Source organism: Delphinus delphis, chromosome 4, assembly GCF_949987515.2.
Source record: "Delphinus delphis chromosome 4, mDelDel1.2, whole genome shotgun sequence".
Classification (NCBI taxonomy): domain Eukaryota; kingdom Metazoa; phylum Chordata; class Mammalia; order Artiodactyla; family Delphinidae; genus Delphinus; species Delphinus delphis.
This window is the reverse complement of record NC_082686.1, coordinates 67,324,174-67,350,832: the sequence shown is the minus strand read 5'-3', so window position 1 is coordinate 67,350,832 and position 26,659 is coordinate 67,324,174. Positions and strand designations below refer to the sequence as shown.

Genomic DNA, 26,659 nt, shown 5'->3' with positions numbered 1-26,659 from the left:
TTGCTAGGGGTAAGATTTCCCAAGAACTTCTGGGGAAAATGGTAACAGGCTCTTATAGGTGGGAGGCGAGAGTGGCACGAGATGGTGTTTCGGTGAGGAGAATCACCTGGCAGCCTGCCTGGGCGGGGCGGTGGCAGGCAGGAAAGGTGGCCGCGGGCCAGGGCCGGGGCGGAGCAGGAAACGGCGGCGCGCGGAGCGGGAGGCGGAGCCGCGGGGAGCTCCCAGGTGGACAGGAGCCGGGCGGTACCTGCCCGCGGAGCCGGACCGGTCCTCCCGCCGCGCCGCACGCAGTGAGCGGAAAGCGGGGGGATTCCTAGGAGAAGTGGTGCGCCCTGAACCGGCCGCTGATGAAGACAGACACAGTGTCCCTGGAGCCCCTGAGCTGAAAGGGAACGGAGAGGGCCGGAATGAGCCCCGAGCTGCCCGCACCTTGGCTGCTGCTCTTCACCTGGCTCCCAGCAGGTGAGCCGTGGGAAAATGGGTCCCACCAGGGGCCCAAGGGGAGAGGAAGCCATTGTTGCCTGGCCTTGCAGAGCTGGCCACAGGCAGGACAGCGGAGGCCCGGGCCGCGCTCAGGTGGCTCTTGGCACGGGCGCCAGGAGTTGCGGGGACTGAATCGAGTTTCTGTCTGTGGGAACCTGTTGTTTTCTTCTTTTATTAGCCTAGGCCCTTCCGAAACAGGTGCAACTAAGGAAGAAGCCAGGAGCCTCTGAGCTTCTCCTCCTGCTCTTTAGGCACTCCTTGGTCTCTAAAGCCAAATTGATAGAGGCGGAAACACCACTCTTACAATTCCTAATTGTAATTCCTAATTCCCACTTCTGACCCTGGGCACCCCATCCTCAGAATTAGGACTCTGTAGCCAGCAGTCATCTAGGTCAAAAGAATAATAAAAGAAGCCTTACAGACAAAAATCCCATTAGGGCATAAAACCCAATCCTTAAATCACCAGCATGATGTTTTAAAAGCTGTTCTATTTTTACAAAGAATATTGAACGCTCAACATTTTTCAAACACAATGATTATAACCAAAGGGTATATTCTTTTTTTTTTGAATTTTATTTTTATACAGCAGGTTCTTATTAGTTATCTATTTTATACATATTGGTGTATATATGTCAATCCCAATCTCCCAATTCATCCCTTTTTCCCCCTTTGGTGTCCATACGTTTGTTCTCTACATCTGTGTCTTTATTTCTGCCTTGCAAACCGGTTCATCTATACCATTTTTCTAGATTCTACATATACGTGTTAATGCATGATATTTGTTTTTCTCTTTCTGACTTACTTCACTCTGTATGACAGTCTCTAGGTCCATCCACGTCTCTACAAATGACCCAATTTCATTCCTTTTTATGCTGAGTAATATTCCATTGTATATATGTACCACATCTTCTTTATACATTCGTATGTTGATGGGCATTTAGGTTGCTTCCATGACCTGGCTACTGTAAATAGTGCTGCAATGAACATTGGGGTGCATGTGTCTTTCTGAATTACCATTTTCTCTGTGTATATGCCCAGCAGTGGGATTGCTGTGTCATATGGTAATTTTATTTTTAGTTTTTTAAGGAACCTCCATACTGTTCTCCGTAGTGGCTGTATCAATTTATATTCCTACCAACAGTGCAAGAGGGTTCCCTTTTCTCCACACCCCCTCCATCATTTGTTCTTTGTAGATTTTCTGATGATGCCCATTCTAACCGGTGTGAGGTGATACCTCATTGTAGTTTTGGTTTGCATTTCTCTAATAATTAGTGATGTTGAGCAGCTTTTCTTGGCCAGCTGTATGTCTTCTTTGGAGAAATGTCTATTTAGGTCTTCTGCACTTTTTTGGATTGGTTGTTTGTTATTCTAATATTGAGCTGCATGAACTGTTTATATATTTTAGAGATTAATCCTTTGTCCTTTGATTCGTTTGCAAATATTTTCTCCCACTCTGAGGGTTGTCTTTTCATCTTGTTTATAGTTTCCTTTGCTGTGCAAAAGCTTTTAAGTTTCATTAGGTCCCATGTGTTTATTTTTGTTTTTATTTACATTACCCTAGGAGGTGGGTCAAAAAAGATCTTGCTGTGATTTATGTCAAAAAGTGTTCTGCCTATGTTTTCCTCTAAGAGCTCTATAGTGTCTGGTCTTACATTTAGGTCTTTAATCCATTTTGAGTTTATTTTTGTGTATGGTATTAGGGAGTGTTCTAATTTCATTCTTTTACATGTAGCTGTCCAGTTTTCCCAGCACCACTTATTGAAGAGACTGTCTTTTCTCCATTGTATATCCTTGCCTCCTTTGTCATAGATTAGTTGACCATAGGTGTGTGGGTTTATCTCTGAGCTTTCTATCCTGTTCCATTGATCTATATTTCTGTTTTTGTGCCAGTATCATATTGTCTTGATTACTATAGCTTTGTAGTATAGTCTGAAGTCAGAGAGTCTGATTCCTCCAGCTCCATTTTTTTCCCTGAAGACTGCTTTGGCAGTGTCTCCATACAAATTTTAAGACTTTTTGTTCCAGTTCTGTAAAAACTGCCACTGGTAATTTGATAGGGATTGCATTGAATCTGTAGATTGCTTTGGGCAGTATAGTCATTTTCACAATATTGATTCTTCCAATCCAAGAACATGGTATATCTCTCCTTCTGTTTGTGTCATCTTTGATTTCTTTCATCAGTGTCTTATAGTTTTCTGAGTACAGGTCTGTTACCTCCTTAGGTAGGTTTATTCCTAGGTATTTTATTCTTTTTGTTGCAATGGTGAATGGGATTGTCTCCTTAATTTCTCTTTCTGATCTTTCATGGTTAGTGTATAGAAATGCAAGAGATTTCTGTGCATTAATTTTGTATCCTGCAACTTTACCAAATTCATTGATTAGCTCTAGTAGTTTTCTGGTGGCTAAAGGGTATATTCTTAAAGTAAGCAAATTGCTAAATGGACAGACTTCAGAAAGTGGAGCTCCAGGTGTTCATGAACCAACCATGCAGTGTGAGTAGCCAGGATACTGAGATGGTCAAATAATACAGACTGCTGTATTTGCCTGGCATTCGTTAAATGGAAGCCTACCTGCGTGACACATTTTAGAAGCAAAGAATGCTGAACACGGAAAGATCCTAAGTCCAGGAAGAAATACAGTTTACATTGTGACATATACACACATATATGAGATTTATAAAATAGGAACAAAAGGTATACACACACACACACACACACACAAAACCAGTTACTATGTTGGATAAAAGAATAACAAATTAACATTAAATATTACTTTAATAACATTTAAATTCATAGAACGTAATCCCCAAATTAACAGTATTAAATAGAAAAATCCAGTAAGTTGATTTTCTCAAGACCCACTGCAAACCGAGGTATGAACTTTGGAAAACCCTGCATTAGAACATATTCATTTTGGTCTGTCACCTTGTTCTCTTCTGTTTCTAAAGAAAAGTCAACCCAGCTCTCTGATTAGCATCCAAGTTTCTGCAGTTGCGAAGTGTGGGTCAGGAAAGAGATTATGTCAGATGTGGGTACTGGCTAGTTGGTGTGGCTTGGGGCCTCGATGAAGCCTCTGAGGTCAGGAAGTCCTGTGAAGTTACCAGAGTCTTTATGTTTGGAGCTGTGGAGAGATGGATTGTCAGAGGGTTTTGTGTGTGTGTAATTCTCCAAACTGTTTTTCCTTAAAAAGAAAGAAGTTTTTTTTATCACACAAGTGATATTTGCTGCTTAAAACAGAGCCTTAAGATAAGGCTAAAGTAAGTTCCTATAGCTCTTTGCATTATTGGCCAATAGCTCTGGTTACCTTCATCCAATCTCAAAGTTTATTCCTGGAATGAAAAGTTTAGATTCCACCCCCGCCCCCCCCACTGCCAAATTCTAAATGGTTGTGTGTTGTTTGTGCTTTTGTGAATATTTAAAAAGATCTTAGAGGGGTGTTAGCTTATAGATCCACGTAGCTATCAACTTATATTATTCTTTAGGAAATCAGACAGCTGACTTCTAAGGGACAAGATTCTTAGCATCTAGACCAGGAGCTTCCCCTTGGTGGTCGGGGTGAAGGTTGGGATCATACTGAAAACCTAATGACGTCTTGGTCCCTGATACAGTAGATAGTAAAAAGTAGACCTTCTCAGGTGTTGGATAGGGGACTGTCCACTCGACTCCTCCCTTGCCCCCCACCCCCCTGCCGTGAGGCTCCCTGAAGTACCTCCCAGAACCCCAGTGCTCTGCGAACACAAGTAGAAATCACTCCCAGTCCTTGTCTTCTCCTCCCAGCCAGTTTTACAGATAAGGAAATCTGTGTCCAGGGAAGTCAGGCATCTCAAGTTGACACAGTGGAGTTGGTTTGAGAGCTGGGACGACGGGAACCCTGGCGTCCTCACTCTTAGTCCATTGCTCTTTCACCTATTTCATACCATGGAGCAGGTTTGTTTTGCCTAATTGAATCCTGGTAGAAATAGAAATTGACTACCTCCTGGAGGTATAACCAGATGTTAATTATTAAACCTCTTGCCTCAACAACAGTATAGTGGGATGAGATGCTGGGTAATTACTGTACTGTCTGCCTAAGTTTCTTTCAGCCTAATACTTTATTTCATTATTTGAAGTCCTTAGGGGAGAAATAAGATTGTGTGTTTTAAGAATTAGGAAGACTCTGATCATGTCTTGTCTTTCTCCAGTCCTCGTTTCTGGATCTTCCAATCTACAAATCTTAGGGTAAGGTGGGGTCAGAGGAAAGCATTCTACACTTTCTTCATTTCCCAAACCCAGTTAATCACCATGTGCTATTGCTTAATCCCAGCATCTTAACCATCTCCTTGCCTCTAGGCCTGCTACCTCTCTGCCTAGTTTCAACCATCCTCTACCCAGATGATAGGTTAGCCTACCTGGATTAATCTTTCCCACCTTCACTTGAGTCCTCCAAGAACATCTACTAGATCCCCATAGTTTATATGAGTGGATTAAAGCTCTTTGGAATTCAAGCCTCACTCATTATGGCCTCACTAACATGGGCAGCCTTGTCTCCACTACTGTGAGCGTGCTCTTGCACCCCCTCTCCCCCCAACATACACCGTTCTTCCTTGCTTTTTGTCTGGCCATATTACAAATGGTTGACTTTAACCATTTGTTTTCTGTACTTTCAGAGCACTTAAACTTTGTTCCAAGCAGCTTAGCCTGTCTTGTATGAATTCATTTGTTTATTCAGCAAAGGTTTAATGCACACCATGTGCCAGACGTACTCTCAAACAAAAGCAGACACGGCTTTGGTCCCCATGGTGCTTATGGTCTAAAGGAAATACAAGCAAATGTAGAAATACAACTATGATAGGGACTATGAGAAAGAGATACAAGGTACCACAAGAGCATATAATAGATGGATTTTGCTCATTCAGGAGGCCCTCCCTGGAGAAATGATGCTCACATTGAGAGCTGAGGGGTGATCATCCCAAACAAATGAATAGCATGTGCAAGGCTGCTGGATAGGAGCTCAGTGAGAATGAGAGGTGGCAAGAATATCAGTGTGACTGAAAGGAGGAAGCCACTGGACGTGTGGTGGAAAGGAGGCCGGGGATGGGTAGGACCAGATATGCATGGCCTCATGGGTCATGGTGGAAGGCTTTGTATTTATCATAAGAACAATGGACAGCTTTTGGAGATATTTAAGGAGAAAGAGTTGGGAGACGGGTGTGAAATCCACGTGGAGGAAAACCAGAGTATGTGCAGGTACCAGTTAAGCTGAAGCAGTATCCAGGCTGGAAGTGATGGTAGCTTGTGCTAGGGTGACGGTGATGATGGAGAGACAGAGATTCCAGAAATACTTAGGAGACAAATAAACCCAATTTGATAATAGACTTTATATGGAGTGAGGAAGAAAGAGATGTCAAGGACGATTTCTAGTTTTCAGTCTTGTCCACTCACTGAGATGGGAAATAGGGAAGAAGCCCAAGTTTGTACAGAAGGAATAGGATTTAGATTTGGGGTCTGATTTAGATTCTGAAACAACCAAGAAGAGCTATGAGGAGGATTTGGACCCGTGTGTCTTCTTGGCTCTTATTGTACAGTAGTAGGATTTGTTATTCAAAACTCTACCAGTTTCTAAGCCATCCTATAAAGCTTAGCCATGACCAGAGGTACCTTGCTTATCCGTTTACTTATGTATTGTTGACTTTCCCCAAGAGTATAAGTTCCAAGAGTACAGGGACCTTGTCTCTCTCATTAGCTACTTTACCCCCATCGTCTGGAACAGCTTCTGGCTCATAGTAGGTATTCAATAAATGAGTGAATGAGTGACCCGAAGGCCCAGGGCACACAGAAATTTGTCATTGTGGTGAGACTTAAATTTGCATGTGCTCTGAGATTAGCATGTGGGGACACAGATGAGTCACTGAGTCACAGACACTGAGCGTCTGGCTTTGGGAAACCCCAAGCATCTGCCTCTCAACCAGGTCTTCTTGTCCTCTACCCCTAATAACCAAAGGATATCAAATTCAAACCACCTGAGGGGCTATTTTTTTCACCTAGTAGTTTATCAAGAAATTTTTAAAGATTGATATTTCCCCTGTTGGAAAGATTGTGGTGAAACATGGGAGTGTCACACCCTGTTGATGGGAATATAAATTTCTTTCCTGAATTATCTATTAAAATATAAAAGTCTTATCCCCTTTGACCCAGCACTCTCTCTTTGAGAAATACATCCTACTAGAATAAAAGCATGCATGTGAAGAGATACTTTATATAATATAAAGGTATTCATTTCGACAAATTATTTCAGCATTGTTTGTAATAGTGAAATATTAGAAACAACCTAAATGCCCATCATTAGAAAAATGGGTAAATTATGGTTCATCCATGTAGCAAATTTTCATGCAGCCACTAAAATTTAGATCAATATATACTGAGATAGAATATAATGATATCTCATTAGTTTGAAGAAAAAACAACGTTGCAGGTCAATGTACATAATATTAATTTTAATAAAAAAAAAACGTGTAGGAAAAGATGTGGAGGGTAGACACCAAATTATGGTGCCTCTGGAGAGTAGAGTTCATAGTGAGCAAGGATGAACATTTTACTTTATACCCTTCTCTATTGTTTGAAGTTTCTTATTATTTATCTTATAAATAAAAAAGGAAGAAAGGGGTTTCTCTACAAAATGGTTAAAATAAATTTGTGAATGTCTCTTAAAGGGTTAAACCTCCACCATTAGGAAACTTATCCAGAAGGCAGGTGGTACAATGGAAACTGTAGGATTTGGGATTTTAGAGGTATACGCTTATATCTAGTTTCGCTATTTACTAGCTGTGTGGCTTCAAACCGGTTACTTAATCTCCCTGAGGATTTTCCTCATCTATGAAATTGAGATAAAAATAAGGCTGATCTCATGGGGGTTTGCCAAGGTTAAACTACGTACTGCATAATGAAGCCCCCAATACCATGCTGACCAACACTGAAGTGCTCAGTAGTTACCAGTTTCCTCCCGAGGGTAGTCATAGGCTTCTGCCACCCCAAGCCTAACAACTGTCGAGAAGCACCCCCAGACCTTTGTTAAACGTGCAATACGTAGACATAATTCCTCCCCCGCCCCAACCTGCTTCTTTCTCCCCTTTTCTCCTCTCCTTGCTCTCTCCGTCCCTTACTTCTTGTCCATGCATTGCCAGGCCCTCTTCCCCTTGATTCCTCTTCTGTTTGCACTGTTATCTGAGGAAATGTAACAAATACTGATGGTAAATATACTTGGGGAGATAGCTTGCCCTGACATAAACTCTGATAGGATTAAACCTGTGTACTTTTTGTTAACCTGATTAGTGGAGCAGAGGTGACTGGGTGCCTGAAAAACAGGAATCAAGACCTTCCATTGGAGGCACCATTAGGCCACTACCCCTTGCTGGGAAAGACCTTGCTCTCCTCCCTGCCTGCCACTCCCTTCCAAGCAAGACCTTTCACGTGGAAATGAGGGGAAATGCCATCCAGTCCCCTGAAAAGGATTCTTAGTTTAAAAGGAAAAAAAACTTTTGTATCTGTATCCCTGTACTGTATGGATAATATGTTCTAGAAACTATAAAACATCTTGCCCACTCTGATACTACACAGGGAAGACAGGCTGAATAAATAAATGTGCAAAGATCTGCATCTATTTGGGAACACATGGCATTTAGTTGTAAAGATACTCTTTTTTTTTAATTGGTATATTTACCTTCCACTTCAACGCGGGATGGTAGTCCCCACTCTGCTTAGCAGCGTAGTCTTGGAAAGTACCTCATGGTGGGAAACAGAGAATCCCCTTCTCCTTCCCTCCTTCCCATGAGCTCTGCTATCTCATCTGAAGTTACCTTTCCACCCTTACAGATCTCCCTTCCTCTTTCACAGAGACAAACTGTGAATGGGTTTGCCAGGTAAGACGCAGCTTTAAAAGCTTTTAATGCACTAACTCATTTTGCAAAGAGAAGGCAGTAATGATAGCTTACATTTGTATCATTTTAATTCATTCAAAATGTTTTTGCATGCTGTTCTCAATTGCTCTCAACCTCTTGAAGTGGGCAAGATAAGAACAAATGATACAAGTAATAGCTACTGTTTACTGAGTGTCTATTATGTGCCAGGCTCTTTGCTAAATGCTGGACATATTTATCTCATTTAACCCTCACTATTACCCTATCAGGCACGGATTATCATCATCCCAATTTTGCATATATAGAAACAACTGTAGTTTGGAAATAACTTGTCAGGTCTTTTAGCGAGCAGGGGAGTGGAGGCAGAATTTGAACTCAGAAAATCAGTCTCCAGAATTCATGTTTTCAGGAGAAAATTATAGACACAACTAGGCAATTAGATGGTGATGAACTGGGGAGAAGGAGATGCCACAGGATGAAGGGAATTTAAGAACAGAAAGAAAAATTAAGAATTTGAAAGCCCATAGTACCAGGTTTAAAAGAGCAAGGATGCAACCAGGACACATATAAACAGGACACTTATCTTTTTGAATCTCTTCATATTTTCAGCCCAGATTCTGCTGCCCTTAGTCTCTTCTTGAAAACTTTACCTGCTTAGTAGTGTGCGTGTCCAGTGTGGTTAGTTTTACAGAGAAATTAGAGGCTAAAGGAAAAGATAGGAGGTTTCTGCCTTTGAAATGGTCTGTCTTGCTACTTCTTCTCTCTTCCTCCCAATCTGGAAATTCCTCCTGCTTTTTGAGAGTCCAGTGCCTGACTTCTACTTGGAAAGTCAGGCTTGCCTTCTTGGGAAAGATTGGATTTGGTGTGAGCAAGACCCGAGTTCAAATCCCGAGGCTGAGAGGGCTTGGTTTATTACAGTCTCTGAACTTTTGCCCACAGATATGAGCAGGGCTGACCCCACCCTAGGGAATTTTGTGAGGATTAGAGACGATGTATGTACATCACCTGGTACACAGTAGATGCTGAAACCCAGAGCAACAGCTGAGAAGAAGGGAGAAGGGTTTGCTGGTTGCTCGGTACCGTTTGGCCTGAGACTCTCCCCCACTCTCCATGTGAGGGTGGGCGAGGGGTGAAGGTCTGGGAGCTGTACAGGATGCTGTAGGGCCAACAGACCGCTGGAGGGAGTGTGAATGAGTTCAATATTGTCAGATATGTGGGAACCTGGCGTATTTCAAGGCTTGAAGTTCACGTAAGGCATGAAATTAAAGAGAGGATAAAAGAGAAATACCAGGCAACAAAGCCAGTGCTGACGTTGGTAAAGGTGAGTCAAGTCACCCCACGTGTGCTTTGTCCATAACAAGAGCATTCATGGAAAAGAAGCTGAGTGCACATTTGGTAATGAAGGTGATCACCCTTGTCCCCATTCTTCTGCCTCAGGGTGTCAGATTCAGCCATCTTCAAAGCAACCCCAGAGCAACTTCTGGCTCCAACCAAATACCCTCTCTGACTCCCAGCAAACCTGCACTACCCCCCTGCAGATATTCCACCTCTATACAAATAATGTTGACTGGAGTCCTTTGAATAAACTGTCATTTGTATTGAATTACCATTCAGCAAAATAAAGAACATGTAGTTTATTAGTCACGGTATTAGAGTAACTGCTGCCCGTTGTTTATTAATTATTGCTCATGTAGCCTGGCCCCATGCTCTGATTATTTGCAAGCTATTGAATACCAAACATCTTCCTTTATTTAAAGAATAGCCAGGTAGAGTGGCAAGAGACTGCTCAGGGGCAGAATCTTGGCTCCAACCCCCTTAGAAAATGAATGACCACAGTCAAGCCACTTGCCTTATCCAATCCTAGATTTGCTGTGTATGCACCGGCACAACTTGTTTCCTCCCAGGGCTCATATTTAGGGAGTAAATGAAAATATTTGAAAGTGCTTTGTGAACCTAAGATTTTGTTTACACCACAATTCAATGTTTTTCTCTCTATTCCAATCCATGTGTGTTACTGAACAAAATAAGCTAGTGTTTCTGTAGTGAATAGTGCCATCCTATTCATTGTCAAATCTTACCTGTAGCTGCTTCTGGTATGCAGTTAAAGCTGTGTTGGGTAAAAGCTCCAAGGCCTACTTCAGGTCAGTTCTGGAAAAAACCAAAGAGGTGGTGAAGGTGGAGAAGCAAAAATAAAAAATCAGATTATGAAATAATCCTTGTTAGGCTTGAGATACTAGTCATTAGCTCTTCCATTCTGATTGGACTGATTTCCAGGAACACTACAGCTAGTAGAGACAGTAGCTATTTCCCCCAAACTCCTCAAGGCTTATTTTCAAAGTGATGTTCTTTTTCCATTCACAACTAAATAAGGAAGTTATCCATCTTCCTAAAAACATCACTTTCACCTTATTACTCTTCTTCAGGAAAGCCTTCAGTGATTATCCATTAACTGGAAATAGACTCTGGAGTGCAATTTACACTCCACCCCACCTCCCCACTTCCTACTCCCCACAACCAGCTCGCCTTATTTATCCTCTGTCTATAAAGCCAGAGGCACCAGCTGGGTTGGTTCCCTCCAGGTTCTCCAAGGAACTGCCCCTTCCTGATAAGGGCCTTTGCTCACTCCTTTCTTCCATCCTGACACAATGAGTCTCTCTGCCCTTTCCCTATTTTTCACATATCATGTTTTTTTTTTTTTTTTTTTTTTTTTTTTGCGGTACGCAGGCCTCTCACTGTTGTGGCCTCTCCCGTTGCGGAACCCAGGCTCCGGATGCGCAGGCTCAGCGGCCATGGCTCACGGGCCCAGCCACTCCGCGGCATGTGAGATCTTCCCGGACCGGAGCACGAACCCGTGTCCCCTGCTTCGGCAGGCGGGCTCTCAACCACTGCGCCACCAGGGAAGCCCTCACGTATCATCTTAATCCTACTTGGGTTTTAGGGTCTAGCTTAAATCTCTTCCTTCTATGATGCTTCCCACCCACAGGTCTCCCCCACACTGCTGCAGACCCTCTCTCTAGCATGGCTGTCACTGGCACATCCTCATTACAGCCCAGCCCTGGAGATGGCTCAGGTCATTTCTGGGGACCAGAGCCTGTCCCAAGCAACATTCTGCTACCTCTCTGTGGACATGAGAAAAGTGGCTGCTGGTGGCCATCACAAACCATGGTGGCTGTCTTATGAGGGTTGTGTCCAGAAGGCGAGGCAGGACCCAGAACCATGTGGCTCTGGCCGTTGAGCCAGGCTCACCCAGCTGCTCTATAACAGGGGTGACTGTATTTATTTTGTTTATGGGAGTTAGTCAAAATGAAGGTAGCTCTACCTGAGAACTCTATTGGAGGGACTCCCAGCTTGAACCCCTTTCTCCTTGGCCCTCATAATTAGGGAAAAAAGGAAAAAAGACTCATACAGTGTCACTAACATGGCAGCATATATGCCAGCACCTTGCCAGGTACCATGCCAAGTGCCAGGAGTGGGTTATCTCATTGCATTCTTTCAAGGACCTGATTAGGTTAGTACTATTATAATCTCCATTCATAGCTGAGGAAACACAAGCTCAGAGAGAGTAAATAACTTGTCCAATGTCCAAGTGAGTAGTACAGTTTGATTTGAACCCAGTCGTATCTGAGTCCAAAGCCTGGGTTTACTTTAGCTAGTCTACACCGGTGGTTCTCAAAGTATGGTACCCATCAAAGTAGTATCAGCAACTCCTGGAAATTTGTTAGAAATATAAGTTCTTGGGTCCCACCCAAGTCCTACTGAATTAGAAACTCCTGCTGACAGTGATCTGGGCTGTCACGAGTCCTCCCAGTGGTGCATGCTCAAGTTTGAATACTACTGCTCTACACTAAACCTCCTATGAGAAGGCCGCTATAACTTGGCCTAGAGTCCATATTGACATAGGAACATTTGAAGATGCTGGTTATGTGTGGACTTCTGACCATGTCAGAGTCCCACCTGACATTTCTGTGCCACCTGGTTCCTCATCAACACACACTTGGAGCTTTCAGTATATCTGTAGATTTGGAGGGTAAGGGGAGAAAGTTTTTAAAAAGTAAAAAGAAAAATTGTTAGTTCCTTCAAGTCTTTCGTGATAAAATTTGTCACAGTCTGATCATTTTTTTATTTTCTTTATGCTTATGTCGACCAGTTGAACTGCCAAGTTTCACTGGTCATTCATTCTATCATTTATTCAACAAACATTTGTTGGGTGCCAAGGAGGTGACAGGCACAGTATGAGGCTCTTGTGTTTGAACAGTGAGTCAGAGGCAAACCCAGTTGGCCTTCTCAGAGCCTACAGTAGACAGGCCATCCCCAGAAGTGTGAAATGCTCTGCCTGTGGGTAGGATGAGGCACTTTGGGAAAACAGAGGAAAGCCCCTCTCCCAGACTTGTAGTCAGAGGAGGCTTCTTGAGGAGGTAAGGGTGCAGCTGAAGACCTAAGAAAGAAGTAGTACTTAGCCTGGTGAAGGGAGTGGAGTGGCAGCTGGTGATGTGGAAGAGTGCTCCAGCCAAGAGATGTGCATGTGGGAGCACCTGGGGAAGACAGCAGTCCTAGCACGGGAAAGACTGAGGCAAGTCCAGAGTGGCTGAAGCCCCAAGTTGGGGTGGGCATGAAGGGAGATGAGGCCACAGAGAAAGGCTGAAGGCAGACGTGACTGGCCTCCTAGGCCAGGGTACAGAGGTTGAACTTTATCCTTAGGGAAATGGGAAAACATTTTAAGAAGAGAAGTGACATGAAAAATTATATATATTAGCAAAGTCACTCCAGTACATACATGACCTTCTTTTTTTTTTTTTTTTTTAAAGAAGATGTTGGGGGTAGGAGTTTATTAATTAATTAATTTATTTTTGCTGTGTTGGGTCTTCATTTCTGTGCGAGGGCTTTCTCTAGTTGTGGCAAGCGGGGGCCACTCTTCATCGCAGTGCGCGGGCCTCTCACTGTCACGGCTTCTCTTGTTGCGGAGCACAGGCTCCAGACGCGCAGGCTCAGTAGTTGTGGCTCACGGGCCCAGTTGCTCCGCGGCATGTGGGATCCTCCCAGACCAGGGCTCGAACCCGTGTCCCCTGCATCGGCAGGCAGACTCTCAACCACTGCGCCATCAGGGAAGCCCCATGGCCTTCTTTTAATATCGTTTCTTTATCATTGTTGGATGTGTTATCACTCCCTATGGACTGGGAGCACCTTGGGAGTCATGGTTTTTGCTCTTTTTCTCCTCCATCTCCTCCAGGGTGTCTGTGCAGTTTCCGTCCCAACCCTGCCCAGGCTAAGTAAGAACACAGACAGCTTGTGAGCTGCTCCCAACCAGTCAGGCGGTGTGTTTGCTTGTGTGCAATGCTTTTATTGCCCCATGAATAGAAGTAGGTCACCCCTTAGAGACCTACCTAAGGTCTGCCTTCAGCATTGTCTCCTGCTCTTGGCTGCAGGGTGTGTGTCCTTGCTGGTGACAGTCCAGCACACGGAGCGCTATGTCACCCTGTTTGCCTCCGTCGTTCTCAAATGTGACTACACCACCTCTGCCCAGCTCCAGGATGTGGTGGTGACGTGGCGCTTCAAGTCCTTCTGCAAGGACCCCATCTTTGATTACTACTCTGCATGTGAGTGCCCTCATCCCTCCCCCCTGCTCTCCCGGAGTCCTTCTGTGAAGTACCGCCATTAGGGTGTAGGAATTATTTAGGATCACAAATCCTTATAGTGAGAAGAAGCCAGAAAGATCACTTAATACTGTCCCCTCGTTTTATAGATAAACAAACGGAGGCCAGGTAGATGAAATAACTTATTCAGGGTCACATAATATTTATTTATTTTAAAATTTATGTCTCACCTTGTTCTAAAATAAATGAAGGCAGCTTAGACTTTAAATAAAAGGCAGAGCAAGTTGTGACTCCTAGTTCATTCCTGGTTGCCCACCCATGCGCTAAGATGAGGATGTAGGTCTGCCTCTCATCACCCCCACCTCCTCCGAACGCAGACAAGAAGACTCCTACCCGCCCCCCAATGACGCATGAGGAGTGGTCCCTTGTGAGCCTCCCGCCCACTGCCACACTCCCTTCTAGAGCCAGCCTTCCTGGTGGACAGTCAGTCCTCTGTGGACTAAACACTCTCAGTGCTGGAGAGCTCCCTGGCCACAGGCAGCCTGTTCATTGTTGGACATCCCTGAGTGCTGTGCAGCTCTCCCCATGCTTAGCCAAGTCCTGCCTCTCAGTAACAGCTGCCCTACTCACGTCAGTCCTGCTGTCTGGAACCAAAGCTCTTCCCTAGCTGCCCACCTCTGCCTCTCTCAAGAAACAAAGGAACCCTGATCCCCACCACCAGCCTGGGACCGTTAACCGTTAGAAATTCGGAGAATAGAAGTAGATACCCTGTTCACAGGAAGGAACTGAGCTTCCTGAGATGAGGAAAAGCAAGGGGAGACATCAGCTTTACCTTTTTTAGCCCTAATATCTTACAATATGAACTCCAAAACCTAACTGTCTGAGCCAGCCACAGAGCCTGACATTGTCCCCAAAACACCCCTCTCTAAATTGAGGCATTGTTTCCTGGGGGTTACTCTTAAAATGCCTGCATTAAGTGGGAAGGTAGGAGGGACCGGCTAGTAGGCATTTATCATCAGCAGATTTAACAGCTCTCAAAACTTTTATTGTGAGGGCAGGTGGATGAACCATATGGGAGCAGATTCTGGAGTGACTTTGAAAATGAGGCAAGAGAAACTGGGGGGGGGGGAGACGGGGATGCAGTCAGGATTTGGAAATGATGGCCTATTAGAGGGGTCTGGAGTCTTGCTGCTCAAAGTGTGGGTCATTGGTGTCACCTGGGAACTCATTAGAAATGCAGAATCTCAGATCCCCACTCCAGAATCTTCGTGGGGATGCATAGGCTCGGGAAAAATTGAGAACATTCATTGCTCCAGAAACCACTAAGGGCACCTTTCTTCATGGGAATTCCCCACTGCTGTGTGACGTAGGTGTGTACTCTTTCCCCAGCATACCAGGCGGCTTTATCCCTGGGCCAGGACCCATCCAATGACTGCAATGACAGCCAGCGGGAGGTGCGCATCGTGGCCCAGAGGCGGGGGCAGAACGAGCCCGTGCTGGGGGTGGATTACCGGCAGCGCAAGATCACCATCCAGAACCGTGAGTGTGGAGGCAGCAGGGAACTGGGGGTGGAGAGGTGTGTAGACCAGGCCCAGAGGTCTGAGTCATTGTGGGGATTTCCCCTTTTTTTCTGCTGCCTGATGGTCTACTTGGTCACTTTCATTTTTTGAGGAAAGTGCCAAATACACAGAATGTGCTATATACCATCTGAAGTCATTACCCTGGAAGCTGGTCTCAGGCAAGAAGACATCCTACAGCTTTGGCTAAAGGTCAGGGAGTGGGTGATTTCCTTTGCTTTTCCAAGATGCAGGTCTAACGTGTGGCTCAGGCTCCCTTGATTCCTTCCACAGATTGTTCTCAGGGCCTGCTCGAACCCCAGGCCCCTGAGTTCCCCTCTGGCTACTTCTGTTGCCCAAATCTAAGGAAATAGGGGTTTCCAAGTAGATGGCCACCTTAGACCCTCGCCCTCCATTGGTAGAGGAAAGAGCATTGTACTTAGAATCAAAAGACAGGGTGGGTGCCCCCATGCTTCCACTCCCTTGCTTAGTGACCAGCAGCAGATCCATTCTTTTCTCTGGCCTCTGTTGCCACATCTGAAAGATGGGCATAATGGCCTCTGTCTCCCCACACCAAAGTGAGTATCAAATGTGATACCTGAGAGCTATGTCTAAAGCATATGCATTCTTTGTGGGAGTACAGAGAGTAGTGGTCAGCCCCGGCTATGGAGTCAGACTCAGGTGTTGGTCCCCGTTCTGCACTTACAGGGTGTGTGAACTTGGGCAAGTCCCTTCCATTTTTTTTAGCCTCAATTTCTGTAAGATGGGACTTGCCGTAGTACGTATCTCATAGAGAGTTGTCAAGATTAAGTGAGATAATACGTATAAAGCACTTAGCAAACATTAAGTGTGCAGTAAACTTCAATTATGATCACTCAACACTTTTGAATGGATGGGTCAGTGCCCCACATTCCTGTCTTATAATCCAGGACTGCTGCAATGGATTATTGGCACAGAATTCAGAGCATATTTCAATGAGCTTTATGTGCAGTGTTACATAAATATTGGCTGGTTGAAAGTGAAAAAAAAAAAAAGTGGGAGAATACACCTAGAAGGCCACTCAGGGTACTCTTAACAACAATGTGAGGAAATCAGTGAATATTCTATGACTGTTGAGGTAGATCAAGCCAGTTTAAAAATTGCTTCCACCTTTGTGTATAATACTTTGGCTATAATACATAAGTCTGATCCATTTACATTCAACCTCAGACCTTCCCAAGTCAACCCTTGAATGCTCAGCCTTAGGGAACATCTATCCTTTTCCAGTTTCTAGGTGCATCCTCAGAGGTTCAGGGTGACTCTGCTTTCTCCAGAGCCCACAGAATTAGCTCCGATCTGACCTCAAAGTTTAAAGTCTCCTTTACAGTTTTTGAAGGATGAAAGTGCCCATAGGGGATAGTCCCTGATTTGCCGTCTTTTTTTCTAATTTTGCGCAGCACTGTCTACTACTTCCCCTCCCAACCACGTTTGGGTCAAACTCTGCCTCCTTCTTACTCCCATGGGAAAACGGTATTTCCCCTTGGTCTTAATTTTTAACCTCAGGCTTGTTGTGACTTCTTGGAGCCCTTGTTTTCTGATACTTTTATGCCGGTGTTTGCATCATTTGAGAAGACCCTGTCAAATCAGTTCTTGGATAATTTAAAATATTAACATATCTGAATGTCCTCATTACTCTGACATCCCTGAAATAATCCTTATGCCTCTAATAAAATTGGGGCAGATTTACAACACACATTAACCTTGGAGGGGGAATTTCTTCCTAAGCACTTTCACCATTCTTCCAAGTCTGGGGCAAGCTTGTTTCTGGGAAAGGCAGTGGGTTTGGAAAATCATGGGGTAGGAAAAAACCGTAGGGATTGACGTAGAAAGAGAAGGAAACAGAAGTCGAAGTTAGCTCCAATGGTGCGTGACCTTGCATGTTTGTTTCATTTCCTCAGTAAATATTTCTTGACAAAGAGATAATAAAGAATTGCAGCTACCACTGCCAGCTGAGCAGGAGCAAGTCTTTAACTGAGGTCTTTAAGAATTTGAAGGTGTCCTCTGGTACTTACTGTGGCTGAAGTAGCAGGGACGTGGGAGCTGCCCTGATGCCTTTGACTGGACTTTAAGCACTTTGAGGACAGAGATAGGTCTTGTTTGACCTTCCATAGAGTCTGATATAGTGCTGGACCCACAAAAGGTCTTTAGTGAACATTTGTGACATTTACTAAATGTGAACATAACATTCACCTATCTTAATGGGGTAGATGCTTGGTGCTCATGAAAACTGAAATTCTTTTCTTGAGTAAGCTTTACTCTTAAAATATTGGCATTTCATCCTTACTTATTATTCAAGTTCATCTCACCTATCCTTTCAAGATTCAGAAGTATGTGTTTCCAGCTTGTGAGGAATCCAGGCTGTGGAGTTTTCCACCCAGTTAGGAGAGGACGGTAGAGCTTGGTGGTTAAGGGAACCAGCTTTGGGGCAGAGACATGAGTTTGAACCTACCTCTGTTACCTCTCTCTGTTCTAGCTTCCTCTAGTCCTAGTTTCCTCATCTGAAATGCAGCTAATAATCCTACCCACTGTATCAGGATTAAGTTTGATTGCAAGTAAGCAAAAGCCCCAAATATTAGTGACTTAAACAATAAAGAAGTTTATTTCCGCTCATGTATAAATTTGGAGGTAGACAGACAAGAACTAGTGTGGTGGGTCTGTTCCATTATGTCCTCAGGTACCCAAGTTCCTTCCAGCTCACCAAGAATGTCATCTCCTTCCTCATGGTCCAAGATGGCAGCCATCACATTTGCTTTCCAGATAACAGAGTTGAAGAAGAAAGGGGCAAAGAAGTTCCTAAACTGTTTTTAAAAAAGTTCCTGGGAGCCATCATGTGACACTTCTGCTTATATTGTGTCCACCAGAACTGAGTCACATGTCCATGTCCATCTGTAAATGAGGATGGGAAATAGTGATTTTATTCTGGATGGCCATGTACATGACCAAAACTTCTATGATCATGAGAGAAGGGGAGAACAGACATTGGGAGATAGCCGGTAATCTCTACCTCACCCACTTAGAGTTGTTTTGGGAAGTAAATGAGGTGATGTATCCCCAATCCTTTCAAGGTACCTAGTAGGGCTCAATGAATGGTAAGTTCTGCCACCTTTATATTCTTTGGACAAAGAAGAGAGTCTCAAACGAAGGAATTGAGGCCTTTCTCTGAACTATGAGAGGCCCTCTTGGGATGTGGAAGTACAATGCTGGGGACTTGAAGCGACCATAGATCAGATCCCTCTCCTTTAACCACTGGCACCTTCCCCTCCCCTGTTGCAGGAGCAGATCTTGTGATTAATGAAGTGATGTGGTGGGACCATGGAGTGTATTATTGCACCATTGAGGCTCCAGGGGACACGTCAGGAGACCCAGATAAGGAAGTGAAGCTCATTGTCCTGCGTAAGTGCTCCTGGAGCTTTCTATTCGGCCACCCCACTGTGACACTTTTACATACAGGAAAAAAAAGAAAAACAGAAACACGCAAGCCTAGGTTATTGTTGTCGGTAGCCAGCCTCTGAAGTTCCCTTACCAAAGATAAACTTTTTTTTTTTTTTTTTTTTTGCCTGTATGTTGCTCACCCTTAACCTATAGTTCAAGAGCTGTGTTGATCAGACCTCTACAATGTTACAACCTGAAGCATGCACCTGCATGTTTAGTTCAATCCCTGCTCGGCTTCTCTCTTGCAGACTGGCTCACAGTGATCTTGATCATCCTGGGGGCCCTCCTTCTGCTCCTGCTGATTGGAGTGTGCTGGTGCCAGTGCTGTCCTCAGTACTGCTGCTGCTACGTCCGCTGCCCCTGCTGTCCCGACCGCTGCTGCTGCCCCGAGGAAGGTGAGAGGGGACGGACGAGCAGTGCGGTGGTGTGGTGCAGGAGCCTTGTGCCCCAGACAGATCCATTTCATATGCCCAGGTCAAAACCTTGGGTTCTTCCAGGTTCTCCTCCATGCCCTTCTCCCGTCAGAGGCTCAGAGGTCTTTGGCCTCAGCCCAGGAAATTATGCTCAGGGAAGCTATGGAGCAAAGTGGGAGGACTTCTGCCTGTTCACCTCCTAGCCTGCCTAAGGCTTCGTTCAGGTGTCTCTGCCTACATATCAGTGGCCCTGATGTGCCTGTGCTCCAGCATTTGCTCCCAGCACTGACCTTGCTTGGACACGAGGTGGCTGGAGGGAGTGATTTGCATAGAGCTGTGAGAGAGAAGGCCACTTCTCAAAGATGACTTGAAAAGAACAGATGAGAAGAGAGAGGTGTTGGAGCAGGGATTCTCAAACTTAAGAATCTCCTGGAGGCCTCCATCTGCAGAGTTTCTGATTTAATCGGTCTTAGGTGGCTCTGAGAATTTATATTTCTCAAAAGTTCACAGGTGATGCAATTCTGCCAGTCTGGGTGCCACACTTCGAGAGCCTCATTTTTAGACAAAGGAAAGAGGGGGCAGAAGAAGATCTTGCTCTAATGTGATCTTTCTTTGGGCTCAAGTTTGACCTTTTAAAACAGAATTGTGACATGCCATAAAAAATTTGGTGAAGGCAAAAGAAAAAGAATTATTCTACAAAGATCTTTCCTTACTGAAGAGATGGAATCAACAGCTTTAAATGGAAGGAGGTTTTTTTGTTTTTAAAGTAACATTTCCTTTTCCTGATGATATAAGTGAAGTATTACATTGTCGAAAATTTGAAATGTAGGAAAATGAAAAGACTAATCTAAGCACCCAGATATAACCACTCTTATCATTTTGGTCCATTTGAAAAGAAAACTTTTAAAAGAAAAAAAAAAAGAAATTGGTTGTTAAGACAGAAACAAAACCTAATCTACAAGGTCAAGAAGGTCAGTGGTCTGAGTCTAGTTTCAGGCCTATGTTCTGAGGTTGCTGTCTTACAGGAAAAGAGAACTAACTTTTATTGGATGTCTGGTGTGTGTGGGCCCTTTGCATATATTTCCCTTTTGAATCCTCACAACCCTAGAAGGCAGGTATCATCATTATTTAACCATGAGGAGACTGAAGGTCAGAGGAGTCACACAGCTGGTAAGTAGCAGAAGTAGTGCAGCGTCGTATTCATGATTATCTGACTTATGAGCGCCTGAATTTCCCACGAGAGAGGCTGCCACGACCTATCTGTGTAGATCACTATGGGATTGGCTGAGATACCAATGAACTCCTTCAAGAGAGGAAAAATAGCAGAGAACTCAATATTGGGCCACGGAGCTCCCTACCGTTCAGAGGCCTCTGGGAGAGATGCCACGTAGAAGTCACTGCCACTGGAGCAGAAACAGGCAGACTGAGATGGGAGAAACTCTCCCAAGATACTTTCTTGGAATCCCTAGGTCTGTGGGGTACTCAAAACAGTCAGGGCTAGGGACTCAGTCAGCACAAGCGATAAATGTATCCACTGTCAGTAAGCTGATAAACAGGTTCTGGGAGAAAGTGGTTTCTCCTAAGTGGTTAGAGGTCATTTAGAAGAACTGGTAAAATAAAGAAATGTGGGCCACAAATAAAAGATCCCTGAACTTGAGCAGATGAGATCACTTTCAAAGTGAGTCACTTGGGGAGTCTGTCCTGAGAAATTTGGTGATAAGAGGAGATTACATAGAGGGGGCAGGAGTTGTCAAGGAAAGCTCTTGGGTGGGGAAGAGGGTGTATGTGATCGTTGATTTTTTTTTAGAATAAGGTAACCCTAAGCATATGTGTAGGCAGAGAACCAAGGCCAATAGAAAGAGAGTGAAGGGAAGCATTGTGAAGTGAGGCGATGACTCAGAAGGGATGGAGCCAGTGGGAGAGACATCAGGCTTACAGTGAAAGGATTACCTTTAGACAGAAAAGGAAAAGGAAGCCTGCCCTCTGAAGAGAGAGAGGAAGTTGTTAACACCTGGAAGATGATTAAAGTGTCAGGGAAGGAGCTGAGGGAGCGAGCTCACACCAGCCTGTCTCGATTTCAGCACATCAAAATTCTAGATGCAAAAGGCAGCTTCGAGAACGATGCCAGTGATTCTTGAGCTTCCGAGACCACAGCCCACCTCCCCAACCTGCTCCTACTTTCCAGTGAGAGTTAACAGAGGACCAGAGAGGAGAAAAATGAAAATGACACCAAAGTTTAGTCATCCTTGGTAATTCACTTAGTACTAGTAAACAACCTACAGTAGAACTTAAAGAAGAAAAGTTATTGACACTGAATCTTATTTTTTTTCCGTGGGAACTGGAGCGACAACTTCCATCCCTAGATTGGTTGTTGACCCTCCTCCCCACAGAACCCCTAGGCGCACCCTGCAGTGGGCTATAGGCCACACGGAGAATCTCTGATCTATGCCACCCACCTCCCCATCCCCTCAGCTGAGGGAAGTGAGGCCTAGAGAGACTTTTCCACAGTTACACACAGCTTGTTAGTGATGAGCCCTGGACTAGACCTAGGTCTCTTGATTCCATGTCCAGGGCTGGTTCCTCTTCCTCAGCAAAGACATGTCATTAGCTGAAAGTTCATAGGGAGGGGAAGACATGAGAAGTTTAAACTGCTGCTCTGGAGGAGGGAAGCAGGGTTGCTAGATCAGTCAAGGAGATCTACGCACATTGCGAGAAGGGCTATATGAGGTCAGTTGCCTGACTGTGCAGCCAGTGTGGGCCCAGGAAGCATTGACTGGTGGTTTCCTAAAGCTGAAATGGCAAAAATTCAAGGGGCATGAGATTCTAGGATGTTCCTGAGGATGTCAGTGGAAGGACTGCCAGTCAATTTGGTATACTGTGTATACTGCCAGTATATGTATAAAAAAAAGGAATGTGTGACCAGGGGTCAGAGAGGGCGAAGAACACACTGTAAGGGCAGGGAGGGGGTGGTAAGGAATAGTAAGAAGTTGGAGGTCCTCAGGGGCACCATGGGTGATGCACACAGAGGATGCTGGCTGCAGGTCTCTGCAGGAGGGGAGGTGTTGAGTGTTATTTCTGCCACAAAAGGGTCTTCTTAAAGAACATGCCCTGGGTTTTCCTCAGAAATGAGGATGAATATGCTTTTGGTGGTCTAGTCTCCAAATGTGTACTTTTTGAGATCTAAGGTGAAAGATGAGATCTTTCTATGAGATATCTTCTATGAGATCTAAGGTGAAAGAAGCGACTTATTTTAACAGTAACAGTGAGAGCCATGAGCTATTAGGCATTTCATGTGCATTACCTCATTTAACTTCAACAACTTTGTGAAGTAGGTATTATTATCCCCAGCTCAGATATGAGGAGATTGGGCTCAGACACTCTGGAAACTCACTCAAACTTACACAGCTAATACATGCTGGGATTCAAGTTGAAGTCCACGTGACCCTCAAAGCCTGTGTTTAACCTATCCCTGAGGACCATAATTCTCAGAATGTTGTTGAGAATCCACAATAGTCAACTCCAGTTCGACTCCCTGCATTAAAATCAGAGAGCTTGTTGAAAACATGGATTTTCTTACCTTGTATTAGACTGAAGGTCAGTCTGCGAGCAGGGTCCAGGAGTCTGTATATATAACTAGCGCGTTAAAGGTGACCAAGGCAGACTTTACACCACTGAGGTTCAGAGATAACTTATTAGGAGTCTTGAAGCTTTGTTCGTTTCTCCATGTTTCTTATTTTATTACCTGATTCCCCATTAGGTGAGCAATAGAAACACCTGATAGCCTAGACTTCCCCATGGAGCTGTTTCCAGGGAGAGGAGGGCAAGGGAGAAGCTCAGAGGCTGTATTTTTCCACTCCCATCTCATCAGTTCCAGTGCATCAGGGAAGGGAGGGACCCTGGGAAAAAGTTTGTGGCAGCTAAGAAGGGAGCAGGTGTGTTAATCTTGGGAATATGTAAAAATCTGACAGGAAAGCGCGTGGAGGATCTGGAAGGGTCTCTAGGGAGTCATCTCTGCAGGGGGTCCCATTAATTAAAAAGTCATTTGGGGAGCAAGGAGTTAAGCCCAACTCTCCTTTTCCCTCCTATTGAATTGGAGGAGTTGAAGAAGGAAGTGGCCCAAAGGGGGAATGGTATCATCTGGAGGAAACCAAGATTCAGTCAGAGGGGCAGGGGGTGGGTAGGGTTGTTCCCAATGGAATCAGATGTCCCCAGGCCTTGGAAGCAGAGGTTAGTCTGAAGTGGGTTTTGAATGGTGTGGTGCTGAGTGGAGAGAAATAAAGTGAGGCACTACCACTAGAGAAGGGTTTTTTTTTGTTTTTAGGTTTGTTTTTTTTTTTTGCTTTATCACATAAATAAAGGAGTCTGGGGACTCTGTGGTTTGGCAGAAAGAGTACAGGCTTGAGTGGCAGACAGACACCGGGTCACATGCTGCCTCTGCCAGTCACCAGCTGTGGGACATTGGGCTGGGAAGATAACCTCTGTAAGCCTAACTTCCTCATCTGATTCTCATATTAAGAGATTCCTCTGAGGATTAGTTAGCTCATGTAAAGTGACTGGCGCATATTAAGGAGGGCATTGTGTGTGCTGAAGATATCCTGTATAGGGAGCTGGGGGAGGCACCTATTAGCAAGAGGGAGAGGAAAGTGCTGAGCAAGTGAACCTATCTTTAGAGGGTCTGGAGTGCTGTCCTTTGGCATGAAGATGTGGCAGCTGGGTGAGCTGCTCTAAGTTTGCATCTGACTTCCTCCGTGCTGGGCTGTGACTCACCATCAGGGCTGGGGCTCCAAACATTTTGGGGGGCTTGGCCGAAACCACTTCCTATTGTGCTGGAAGTTGGTTTCATACTAGAGCCATTGGGTAGCCTTCCTGATGGCCCTTTAGCTGCTGGCCTCAGCAAATCTCCCAACCTATGCAGCTGGGTCCAGAATGTCTGTCTTCTACCTCTTCCTACTGTGGTAAGAGGAAGCCTCTGGCAGAGCCCTGCTGCTTTAGGGGTGGCCACTGGGCTTGGGAAACCCAGGAGGAGGTGAGAGTGCTAGGCTGGCAGGCACTTCCTGCACTTAAGCACACAAGTACATTTCCTACATGCATGGATAGACAGGGAGCTTGGGAGACATGTCCACTTGGTCACAATTACCTCAAAATAGAAATTCATGAACAAAAACAACTAGATGTGTTTGTTTTTAATTTGTACTTGCTGTGGGTTGTGTGCTTCAGACCAGCTGCACCTAAGGGACTGGAGAAACATTTCTATGGATCCCTTGTGCTGCTTTTTTCTATTATTTTCTTTGCCCTGAAAGGAAATGGTATTTCCCTTCTCCCTTCTCTGCCTCTACCCCACCCATTAGAGATTCCCCCTACTTACGGAAAACCCCAATACTTAATAAAGTGAGGAGAAGAGTAGAAAGGATCCACTTCAACTTTTTTGCATTCTCTGCCTTCTTCCCCCTGGTTTTCTCCCACCCAGGGCTGGCATTACCAGCTAGAAACGTTCTTCAGTCCCTCTCCCTTTACCAGTAATTCTGCCCATTGACCTCAGCACCTGCGTCCTCTTTTTCCACTCTGAGCAGGCAGTCCTCCCAAGCAGCCCCTGACTAACAGCCTCCTCTGAGCCCTTTGCATCTGTACCTTCTATATTTGGCCTATGGCCTGAAATTTCATTGCCTGCTAATACCTATGCATCTACCTATACATTTTAGGTGACCTTGGAAATGGGCAGAACAATGAAATGTTTTCAAGACTAGGAAGTCAGGTTTTAAGATTATATTTCCTAGTGTGCAGGAGTTGCAGTGTTGGCTAGGGACTTTATTCCCAGCTCCTTGCCAAAGGAATAGTTGATTCACTACTTCCCTTACACCCATGCGAGAGAGGTCACAATAAACTTCGAAGAGAGAAAGTGGCCTCTTGGCAAGGCTGCTAGGTGGAGAGAAGTGAAGTGGGAGGTGTGGGCCTTGCCCTGGCTGAAGGTCTGCATTTCTCCTTTTCCTCCTGCAGCCATGGCCCACCAACGCAACATGAAGCAGGCTCAGGCCCTAGGCCCTCAGATGATCGAAAAACCCCTGTACTGGGGGGCGGACAGGAGCTCCCAGTTTTCATCTTATCCAATGAATCCACTGCTGCAGCGAGGTAAACCTTGCCAGAGATTTGGGGTGGGAGAGGGTAAAGGGCAAGGGTAGGAGCATGGGCTGCATTGGGGCCTTCATGACCAATATGGTGGACATCTTTACGACTGAGGATGGGAGGGGGTAGATGCATGCTAATAAGGTGGCACTTCGGTGCCCTGATTCTGAGGAGTGTGTTTTGGATCAGCAGTTCTGCATGTTCTTTTCCTTATTTTCAATCAGATTTGTCCCTGCGATCCAGCCTCCCAGAGATGACCACCGCTCACCCTCCCATCACCAACGGTGTCCTAGAGTATTTGGAGAAAGAGCTGCGGAACCTCAACCCAGCCCAGCCTCTGCCGGCTGACCTCCAAGGCAGATCTGGCCATCCCCGCAGCATGCTGTCCTCCCTGGGCTCTGAGGTCGTGGAACGCAGAATCATCCACCTGCCCCCGCTGGTCAGAGACCTGCCGTCTCTGCGGAGGACCAGCAACTCCTCCCACCAGCAGTGGCTCCCCCCGCCTCCCCCCGGACCCTGGGATCTGAGGGAGGGGAGAAGGCAGCACCGCTACTCTGATTTCCAGCAGGAGCACCGGGACCGGGAGCCTCAGCGCTGGGCGCTGGAGCAAAGGGAGCTGGGCCGACTGCGGAGCGGAAGGCACCGCAGCTCCAGGCAGCGCGGGTCACCCATGCCCTGGTCAGACAGGGACAGCCTCAGCGACGGCCCCTCGTCCAGCGAGGCCCGCTGGCCGCCCAACCGCCCCCGTCTCCGGAGCCGCTTCCCAGAGAGAGCCCGCGGGCCCAGCCCCCGGGGCAGCGCTCAGGGACACCAGAGGCGCCGGCACCGCAGCTACTCCCCTCCCCTGCCCTCCGGCCTCAGTTCCTGGAGCTCCGAGGAGGAGGAGGAGGAGAAGGAGAGGCAGCCCCGGAATTGGGGGCCCCGCCGCCGCCGCCGCCGCCGCCGCTCGCGCTCCCCAAACTGGCCTGAGGAGAAGCCACCCAGTTACCGCTCGCTGGATGTCACCCCAGGCAAGGATGGCAGGAAAAAAGGGAGTGTGGAGAGGCGCTCGGTGAGCCTGGGGCTTCCTGCTGAGGGTCGGGCGCGGGCAGAAGGGACCCTTCAGCCAGGCTGACACGGGCCACCTCACCTGCC

The 26,659-nt window shown here is 45.7% G+C and overlaps 1 protein-coding gene across 1 annotated transcript; it reads left to right on the top strand.

The window, feature by feature from the left end:
- Window positions 1–407: 407 nt before the first annotated feature.
- On the top strand, window positions 408–26,659 carry ILDR1 (immunoglobulin like domain containing receptor 1). Its single transcript, XM_060010754.1, has 7 exons — window positions 408–462; window positions 13,798–13,968; window positions 15,355–15,504; window positions 18,834–18,953; window positions 19,241–19,387; window positions 25,400–25,531; window positions 25,750–26,659. Exons 1-7 carry the CDS (start codon window positions 408–410, stop codon window positions 26,637–26,639), a joined length of 1,665 nt encoding a protein of 554 aa, XP_059866737.1. The 3' UTR covers window positions 26,640–26,659.

Coding starts and splice junctions, on each gene's coding strand:
- ILDR1 (XM_060010754.1), top strand. CDS start 408: ATGAGCCCCGAGCTGCCCGCACCTTGGCTGCTGCTCTTCACCTGGCTC. Junction 463..13,797: donor CTTCACCTGGCTCCCAGCAG/GTGAGCCGTGGG, acceptor TCTTGGCTGCAG/GGTGTGTGTCCTTGCTGGTG. Junction 19,388..25,399: donor CTGCTGCTGCCCCGAGGAAG/GTGAGAGGGGAC, acceptor TTCCTCCTGCAG/CCATGGCCCACCAACGCAAC.